Source organism: Onychomys torridus, chromosome 4 (assembly GCF_903995425.1).
Source record: "Onychomys torridus chromosome 4, mOncTor1.1, whole genome shotgun sequence".
In the NCBI taxonomy this organism is placed as follows: Eukaryota; Metazoa; Chordata; class Mammalia; order Rodentia; family Cricetidae; genus Onychomys; species Onychomys torridus.
In genome coordinates, this window is record NC_050446.1 from 64,419,003 (window position 1) to 64,429,471 (window position 10,469).

The 10,469-nt window shown below is 35.5% G+C and overlaps 1 protein-coding gene across 1 annotated transcript; it reads left to right on the forward strand.

Annotated features, from left to right (window-relative positions):
* Nucleotides 1–9,228: 9,228 nt before the first annotated feature.
* LOC118582463 (olfactory receptor 4C46-like) lies at nt 9,229–10,158 on the forward strand. Its single transcript, XM_036185361.1, has one exon. The coding sequence runs from the start codon at nt 9,229–9,231 to the stop codon at nt 10,156–10,158; it is 930 nt and encodes a 309-aa protein (XP_036041254.1).
* The last annotated feature ends 311 nt before the right edge of the window (nt 10,159–10,469 follow it).

Below are 10,469 nucleotides of genomic sequence, written 5' to 3' on the forward strand. Positions count from 1 at the left end.
ATTCAGATCTTAGAGGTGGGAAAAATCTACCTTTAATCCGGGCTACACCTTGTGTGGCAGCCTGTATAAGGGTAGAGAGGAAGGAACCTTGCTATCTCTCTGCCTGCTTGCTCTCACCTTTACTAGCAAGGCCATTCTTTTTTTTCCCAGTCATGAATGTTTTTCTATTATCATTCTGGTAACATGGGTTTTGAGGCATCTAAATGATTACAGAGTTTTTCTCCATCATGAATTGGTCCATGTAACAGAAAGCAAGCATGCAGTCTTGAAGTCTGAGTAATCTATCATTTTCAGTCTGTGATATCATTTGAGAAGATTTAGAAAATGTCACCCAGCTGGAAGAAATCAGTCATGAGGTTTGGCCTGAGCATTTATATCTGCACACCATTTCCAATTTATACTTTTTGCTTTGTGCTTCAGGACAAGAATATGAATGCTTTGGAGCCTATCCTGGAGTAGCTCTGTAGACCAGGCTGGCCTCAAATTCACAGAGATCCACCTGCCTCTGCCTCCTGAGTGCTGGGATTACAGGCATGTGCCACCACAACCCGGCTAAGAATATGAATTCTTAGCTGCCTGCTTTAGCTATTATGTCTGACAATTGTTTCCATGCCACTTTTATGGAGTTCATGTATTGGTCTGGAACCAAGGGCCAAATTAAACCATTTTCTAATTTCACTTAGATATGATCTATTATCAAAGCAATAGAAAAGGCATATGAAATTTTAGACCAGAATTCATTATCTCATGTATTTGAACAGAAGTATGAAATCTAAAAGTGTTACTTATCATTTAAATCCATACTTCTTTTGTCCATATTATTTGACATGTGTAACCAAAATGAAAAGAGATATTATAATGTTTGAACATATTATTGAAACATTTTAGATATTTTTCCAAAATAATTAATCTTGTGTAATTGAATGTAAGTATGTTGCCTGAAGATCATACCAATTCATATATATTCAGATTTCCTTTGGTATGAGTTTTATTTTTTCAGATTTTCAAAGTCTAATGTTATATTCAAAGGTTTTAAGAGACCAATTACACACTGAAAGTTTTACAGTTATAGGGTTACTCTGTGTTTTGACTAGGCATCAGCACATTGATAATATTCATAGGGTTTCTCTCCAGTATGTGTTTTTATATACTTGAAGATGACTGGGCTATGCAAAGGCTTTACCACACTGTTTAAATTCATAGAATTCCTCTCAATTATGTGTTCTTTCACGAAATTGAAGAGCATTGTGATGAGCAAAAGCTTTAGCACACTGATTATAATTGTATGGTTTCAATCCAGTATGTGTTCTTTCATGCCTTTGAAGATGGGAGTGACAAGCAAAAGCTTTCCCACACTGATTACATTCATAAGGTTTCTCTCCAGTATGCATTCTTTCATGCAACTTAAGGGCACTGAGATGAGCAAAGGCTTTCCCACACTGATTACATTAATAGGGTTTCTCTCCAGTATGTGTTCTTTCATGCTTTTAAAGACCAGTGTGATCACCAAAAGCTTTACCCCATTGATTACATTCATAGGATTTCTCTCCAGTATGTGTTCTTTCATGCAATTGAAGACGACTGTAATATACAAAGATCCTACCACAGGGTTTATATTCATAGGGCTTCTCTCCAGATGTGTTCTTTTATGAATTTGCAGAGTACTGTTTTGAGCAAAAGCTTTCCCACACTGATTACATTCATAGGGTTTCTCTCCAGTATGTGTTCTTTCATGCAATTGAAGAGTATAGTGATGACCAAAGACTTTCCCACACTGTTTACATTCATAGGGTTTCTCTCCAGTATGTGTTCTTTTATGTATTTGAAGATGAGTGCAAAGGCTTTACCATATTGATTATATTCATAGGGTTGTTCTCCAGTATGTGTTCTTTTATACCTTGGAGGATGACTGTGATGTACAAAGACACTGTTTATATTCAGATGATTTCTCTGTAGTATGACTTCTTTGATGCCTTCCATGTTTTTGAGAACTTTGACAATGTTCTTCAACTTCAAGATATTCCCAAGTGTAGCTGATAGCAGTGAGGTTCATATATGTCTCCAGCATCACATCTTTGTAGAGATTACTCTGTGAAGGATCCAATAATTCTTCATGAGTGATGTCAACATGCACATCATTATATGTCAGTGTATTCTTTAATGATAGTATGCATCCATCTCTGGCAAATGATTAAATAGGAGACATCCTTGACACATTTTGCATTCACCATGTGCCTTCATCCTTTTGTCTTTTAGCTTCATGCTTCAGGTTGCACTTTGAACAATGTAAATAGAGACAGGCAACTTGCGGGTCTAGCCATTTGGGCAGATGGGTGAATTAGATAGCAAAAAATATTCCCAGAATTGTTTCTTAAACATAGCAGACACCAGAGACAGCACATCATTCTTTAGTGCTGGGTTAAAGCTTGCCAGGGTTTCCTAGGTCAGTCATGCTCTCTGCTCAACTCCCTGCAGCAGGACTCATAGCACACAACACAAAGCCAATAGCACCAGGTCCTCTTGAAAGCCAAGTCTGAACCAAGTCTATTCTTTTACTGGCATTAACACCTACATCTTTGGGAGTCTGGTGTATACTAAGACCACTTGAGAAATCCCAACTAGTGGACTAAGAAAATGCTGGATCCTTGGGCCTTTCGTTGGTAAAAGCCAATGTTGGACTATCTGGACTACAGCCTGTAAGCCATTCTAATAAATCCATTATAATACACCAAGAGACTAAGGAAGTCAGTCCTAGTAAAAGAAAGGTAAAGCCAAACACACATTAGAATGACAACAGCCTCATTTAGGTAGGTGTACCCACTCAGCCTACTGGGTCATGAATATTTCTGGCAAAGAGCTGAAGAGAAGTTATCAACAGCTCATTTTATCCTCATCAACCATGGAAATAAGAAAATCCTTAAATTTCTTAGGACACGATCAAAGTAACTAGACCTGCAACTTTGATTTGTAACTAAAACTAAGCAATCATTGTAGAATGCAAAGATGCAATAAAACTGAAAATGAAGTCCTGATTATTATCTGAGACTAGATGTGAATTGTCTATGTTCCAGTAAGAAACACCAACATCCAGAGACAATCAAACCATAAATAACTAGGGAAAAAGAATAGAAAATATAAGCCAACACAAATCTTTACAAAATTTATAAAAGACTAAATCTTCTATTGAAGATGTCTAGTCTCAGAGGATTTTGATGGAATATTTTGAGGCTGAAGTTCAAAAGAATATTAATAAGAATTTGACTTAAAAAATTGGGCACCGAAACATACTAATACTAAAAAATAAGAAGAGGTAACCCATTGAATAAGAATATATATATATATATATATATATATTACATCAATACATTCACTTATATATACCAAATGTTTACATATATAAACAAATGGTGAGTTTTTACAACATACATTTAAACTAACATTATATGGGTTGACCATGATACATTTAGAAATATATATATTCCCATACATGCATGAAATAATGGTGACAAAAGAGACCGCATTTTTGTAGAAAAATGGGGGATGATTAAATGAGAGGCTTTGAAGTAAGAAAGAAAAGGAAGACAGTAAGTCTTTATCATTAAATTATAAACTCAAACCTTAAAAATGTTCCAAAAATAATCTATGAAATTAACAGAATGATCACAAAAGAATTATCAATACATTCTATTTAAAAGTGCAAAATCCATAGGTATCAAAGAAATGCCAAATAAATTGTATTTTGATATTTCATCTCACCCTAGTAAAGAATATCAAGAATATATATGACAACAAATGCTGGTGTGGAATGGGGAAGCCTTTATGTACTTTTTTTTTCCATAGTGGAGATGTAAACTTATGCAGCCACTATTGAAATTAGCTCCCCAGAAAGTTATAAGTAGATGTTCTTTATGTATAAGATACACCACTCCTGGGCAAATACTCAAAGGATTTTATACTCTCTGGTAGAGATACATACACATTTATGTCCATTGATGCTTTCTTCACAAAATCTAGAAATTAGAATTAGCATAAATGCCCATCAACTAATGAGTAGCTAATGAATAGGTAAATGAGGTAGATGTGCACAAGAGAATTTTATCCATCACTAAAGAAAAATGAAGTTATGAAATTTGCAGTAAAAAGCCTAGAATTAGAAAATATATGAAGAAAAGTAATCCATGGCTTAAAAAAGGCAAATATTCTCTCTCACACAAAGATTATAGCTGTGAATTCATTTTGTGTTTAATATGGAATGTCTGTAGAGACAACCAAGAATCTTAAAAAGAAAAGAACCATGGGGAGTGGGAAGAGTCCTGAACAACGGAAGATAATAGAAAAGATTCAGATTGAGAGTGCTGTTAGATAAATTCTGCTGTGAGGAAATTTGAACTAGGAAGATGTAGAAGAAACATGTGATAGGTGGAGGTGAAGTGTTAACTTAAACTGAGATGTAAGAAGAAGACATATAGAAACATATTACTCTAGAAACTAAAGTATTCTTTTAAAAATAATTTTTAATGGAAGCAGAATGGTATAGGTGGCTAATGCCTATTGCAGAAATCATAAGTCATCAAATGACAATTCCAGTACCAGTTGGGGACAATTCCCTAAAAATTATTCATCAGGAAGGCCCTAGAAGCCCCCAAAACAACATAGGCTATTTCTATTGTTCTTGGAGGTACACCAGAACCAGCTGATAAAACTTAATTGATGAAGATACCAAACACTTTGATTGTAAGACAAAGTGAAGTAAAGCTTGGACTGAACTGGAAGCTCCCTCCTTCCTATCTGGTATTATTCAAGCTAATAGGACGGAGAAATTTATGCTTTTACACATCTGTGTACCTTGTAAAGTATGCCTGCTTCTACAATTGTGGCATGACTACTGTGGGGACCACCAAGTGAATTCTGGTTAGATTTGAAACCTACTCCAAAGAAAGAATTCATGCCTACTACTATAAACCCTATTGGAAAACAGCAACAACAAAAACATGGCCAATGGGGTCATAAGCCATGGGGAAAAAAAAAACCCTTAGCATTGTTGCTAAATTTAAGGAGAATCAAAGTGATTATAAATCTCTATGTTTAGAGGCATAAACAAAAACTTTTCTCAGCCAAAATAAGAGAAAGTTCTCTTTTCATTGAATAGTGGTAAATTTAGAGTGTTATGTCTACTGAAGGTACTAGAAATCAGTGATGTTGAGTGCTCAGTCCTAAGCAGTACATTCATACCACTCCTTAGACTCAGGAAGCATTGCTAAAAAAAAGAAGCCTAAAGATTGTAAGAGCCTTAGGAAAGAGAGAACGGCTGTGAAGTGTTATTTGCCGGAGGGTGGGTGTTGGCATACCCATTACAATCATAAACTCAGAATGTCTGTAGTTACCTGCACCAGATCTGAACGAGACAGGACATGTCAAGTAAGTCACGGTGTGATAAGATGCTCATGTATTTCCAACCTTTCTGGGGATGTGTAAACTACTGATGAGTGCCAAGAGTGGAAAAGTTATTGCTTTCAGTTGTGTATCCACAAGAGACACTATCAGATCATAATGGATATTTGTATCTCCATGATCACTCAGCTGATCCTGGTTAAACTCAATGGGTTATAAGAAGAAGAAGAAGAGGTGGGGGAGGAGGAGGAGGTTGAGGAAGAGGAAGAGAAAAGAGATTAGCACAAAAGTTGGGTTTAACATGGGTTAGGGAACAGTTAAGAAAGAGTGTTGGTGAGAGTAGTCATAACAGAGCTGGAGAGATGGCTCAGTCATTAACAGCTAGGTTCACAACAAAGACAGCAGAGTAACCACCATGTTTTATATAGAAGTACTAAACTGTCAAAAACCTAACTGGATTAATGAAAAGAAGCAGGAAAAAGAGCCTGTAGGGAAGTAGAAGTAGGCAGATGAGGAGTTCAGTTAATGCTGTGCTTCACAGTGAGTACAAGGCCAACCAAAGCTACATGAGACTATGTATTAAAAATTAATAATTACAATAATTTAATTTTAATTAGCTAATGGATGATTAAATGTTGAGCAACTAGTGATACAAAGGAATAAGTTTGAAATCCACTCTGTGGTTGTTTTGTTTTATTTGTGACAGGATTCTACAAACTAGCCCTGTTCATAAGTATAAAATAAAGCTGATTATAATACTGAGAATTGTGGAGATTCTGCAAATACCAAAAGCACTCAGAAATGTGGGAGGAAAAGTTTTTGAAGTTATTACTTTAAAATAGCTGTCATTTTTTGCCTTCATTGGTTTAGATATTCAGTAAGTTTTTTGAAATAGTGTCACATTTATAAGAATGCAAATATTCTTTATGTGCTAGTCATCATAAGAGAATCTGCATTCCTAGTGTTCATGTTAGAATGGGGACACTGTTGCTTACATGGTATTCACTATTCTTAACCAGTGTTAGAGAAAGGAATCTACTACATGCTGTCTTTCCATGTTTGGGGAATTCTATTCTCTATTGAAGAGTCGATGAATCACATGTTTTCCAAAACACCAGGTTCTAAGACAGAGCTTTCCATCAAAGAAGATAATTAATTCCTGGGAGAGTAATCACAATAACAAGATCATTGAAATTCAAGAAAACTTCTTTAAATACCCCTGTAATGCAGGATAGAAATGTCTCATTGCACATCACATATCCTTAGCAAAAGTCAACATGAGTAGAGTAGATCCTCTGGAGGCTTTTTTGCAACCTTACCAGCCCCTGCCTTTCAGAATGAAGGACCAGAATCAGAAATCAAAGGTCATCTCTACATAGTCTATTAAAAGAAACCATTCTAGATCAAAACCCCATATGTCAGTGAAACATCTTTACATTGTGGGAAAGAAGGAAGGGTTTTTCTATTGAGATACTATTTAACACATGTTGTTTGGATATTGAGATTTCATACTGAAAGTCCTCCCTCCTAAGTATCTTCTGAAGACTCAGAGCTCACATTGAGAGCTAGATCTGCTGAGATATATACTTCAACACTGCTGACAATTAGTTGATAATGTGACTTTTCGTACACAGGAGTTTGTTTTTTTCAAGATTTGTCAAATAAAGACAGAATATTTATTCCTCACCCTATCTTTTCATGAAATTTGGTAAGTATTCTGCATTTACTTAATGTCAGACAATGTGAGACCGAAAGACCAATAGGCAGATTAGATCCATCTATCACTGTTTTACACATAGATAACTCTTTTAGCAACTAAGGCTTATCATGAGAATGAGCACAGTTTAGCTTGACCACACAATGAAAGTCCTAAATATGAATATTAAGTGAGTAAATGTAAGCTTATGATTCCAAGTACAAACACAAATAAGTAAATTTGGGATTGTGTGTCATGGATATTACAAGTTTCTGTAGCTTCTTTGAAAGTATTGAAAAGAATTCCTCTTAAGCGATTGGAAGGTTAAGTGCTTCTTCATATTGCTGCCCATGTTATCAATTGTAATTATCTGGTAACTCTATTCATGCTTTAAAAAAAATAAATTTTAACCTTGTATTTGTTCCCAAATGCATGATGCATGCTTTCCCACTTTAGCCAATTCTCATAGTAAATTAGGTAATACCATTCTTATTCTCATTTTATAGACAGATGATGAAGCAGATATTTGAAGAAACAGGAAATGAACACAAGGTGAGTGACAAGAAAAACCAGAACTCTCACTTGATTCCTCCTCTTCTTGAATTGATGTACTTGGTCACTGCAGTAACACATTTCCACTGTGTTCCAAAGTGTTTTTGCAAACTCTACTATATAATGATATACAGGAAGGGTGATATAAAGATGGGCTAAGAAGAAGCAGTCCTTCCAAAAAGTACAGCAACACTCATTGGCTTATTGAGTGAAACATCAAATATATCATTATGTATCAGCCTATGATCTGGCCTACCTATAAATCTGCATCAAATAAAATTATTTTGAAATGGTATACTATTAAATAAATCATAAAGTCATATTTAAGATAGTTTGTAGACCAACATCTATTTAACATTGTAATATGGGTTATATAGTTCAATTATTTGAAGTGTATAATACTTTAAAATTTGGGGGAAAATTTGGGAAAAATAACTAAAAGAAGCAAAGTACTATAATTAACATTGCCAATTTTCTGCCTATCTGAGGCAGGAAACATAATATCTATGTTATCATATTTCATAGAAGGAACTAAGAAAATTTTTAGAAAAGTGATAATGTCTGTTGGGCATATATGCAGAAATGAATGTGTTTAAAAGAACCCTTAGCTGACAGCCAGTGTTTATTGATCTCATTTCATGTTTTTGTTCTTATACCTGGATAGTAGTACTTTTCTCTAGATTAATGAAAGAGTAACAACAACACAGGCCATTTAAAGTTCTAAAAGCATTCCTGTGTACAAGGTACTTAGTAGCCAGTGCAGCAACACAGTCTTGGTAGACTATTTCAGAATTCTCCCATCGACTTAAATATTACAGATTCTTTTATAATCACACATGTGTTCTTTTATTGTACCCTCAGCACCATCTCCCATGAACTTTTCACATCAATTTCTATTCTATTTTGTTGATTTTTATTGTCTGTATAATTACATATAACAAATGGAATTTGGACTTAGTTGAAAACTTATATTTTCACAGTTTAAAAAATGCTGCTATTACTATTCTGTTACCGGGAATCCTTTGCTAGCTTTTACTGCTATTAGTTTTTCTAGCTATGATTAACTAGTGAACACCAATGTGTTTCAGCCAAGGCCAAAGCTCAATTTATGATGTTAGTGTCCAAGGTTCTTTCTTACTCAAACTTACTAATACCTTCTCACTCCAATCATGATTTAACTTTTCTGGCTGTCCATTTCATATGAATAAAGTGCAGAAAATTTACCTTTACTTTCATGGCTACTGCAAAAAACTACTAAACACCCCACTAGCCTTTGTGAGTTTAACTGCCTCTAGGAGTATAATCTGAACACCTTTTAGACTATAAGTAACGCACTTAAGATTGCTAAGTGTATTTACAAATGGTGCTCATATTCATAAACTTTCCAGCTATCTTCACTGAGGAGGTCACTCTATAGTCTTATGTAGTCATAGGTGTATAGAACTCTTTCTGCAATATTAAAAGAAAATCTGGGTATATTTCATGAATTAATAGAATCTGAACATTAGTTATTAGAATATAAAAATCAAATAAATATGAGGATTATCAATTTTCCCGCAGGAAATTTGATTAAGTGCCTCTTGAACTAGATGGAATACAGGAACAACGTGACTGAATTTGTTCTTCTGGGACTCACACAGAACCCACATATGCAGAAAATCATATTTGCTGTGTTTTTGGTCATCTATATCTTCTCTGTGGTAGGAAATTTTCTCATTCTGATCACCATTACAAACAGCCAACTGTTGGGTTCCCCTATGTACTATTTTCTGGCCTATCTCTCCTTTATCGATGCCTGCTACTCCTCTGTCAATACTCCCAAGCTGTTGGTTGATTTACTCCATGAAAGAAAGTCCATCCAATTCAATGGATGCATGACCCAAGTTTTTGGGGAACATTTCTTTGGAGGTGTTGAGGTCATTTTGCTTACTGTCATGGCCTATGACCGCTATGTAGCCATCTGTAAACCCCTGCACTATGCAACCATCATGAACCGACGACTATGTAATTTACTTGTGGGAGTGTCATGGGCTGGAGGCTTTCTTCATGGAGGTATACAAATTCTTTTCATTATTGGACTACCCTTCTGTGGCCCTAATGTCATAGATCACTTTATGTGTGATCTAAACCCTTTGCTTGATCTAGCCTGTGTTGATACTCACATTCTAGGGCTGTTTGTTGCTGCCAACAGTGGCTTCATCTGTCTGTTAAACTTCCTCCTTCTGCTTATCTCCTACATGGTCATCCTGTACAACCTAAGAACCAACAGTGCAGAAGGGAGGCGCAAAGCCCTCTCTACCTGTATTTCTCACATTACAGTGGTGGTTTTATTTTTTGTACCATGCATATTTGTGTACATGAGACCTGCAGCTACATTACCCATTGATAAAGCAGTTGCTCTTTTTTATACTGTGATAACTCCCATGCTAAACCCATTAATCTACACCTTGAGAAATAGTCAGATGAAAAATGCCATTAAGAGATTGCTTAGTAGAAAAATTCAATCAAATGCCAAATAAACCAATAATCATGCACTTCAGATAGACTGGAGACAGAATGGAATGGACAGTTTGGATGACCTCAATATGGAAGGCTTACTTAAACAATAAAGAAACAAGTTACTGCTAAATGTGTGTTGAACTGAGGAATCAGGAAGGAGTGCCACAAAAGGGAAATGCCTAACTCAGGCTGCTTAATTGTCACAACAGACACATAACTCAAACAACATACAAATATGCACGTGCGTACACACACACACACACACACACACACACACACACACACACACACACCTTGCCTCTGACTTATACCAAGTACCAATTGACTATAT

Bases quoted from the DNA above. Each gene is read 5' to 3' on its own strand.
- LOC118582463 (XM_036185361.1), top strand. From the start codon at position 9,229: ATGGAATACAGGAACAACGTGACTGAATTTGTTCTTCTGGGACTCACA.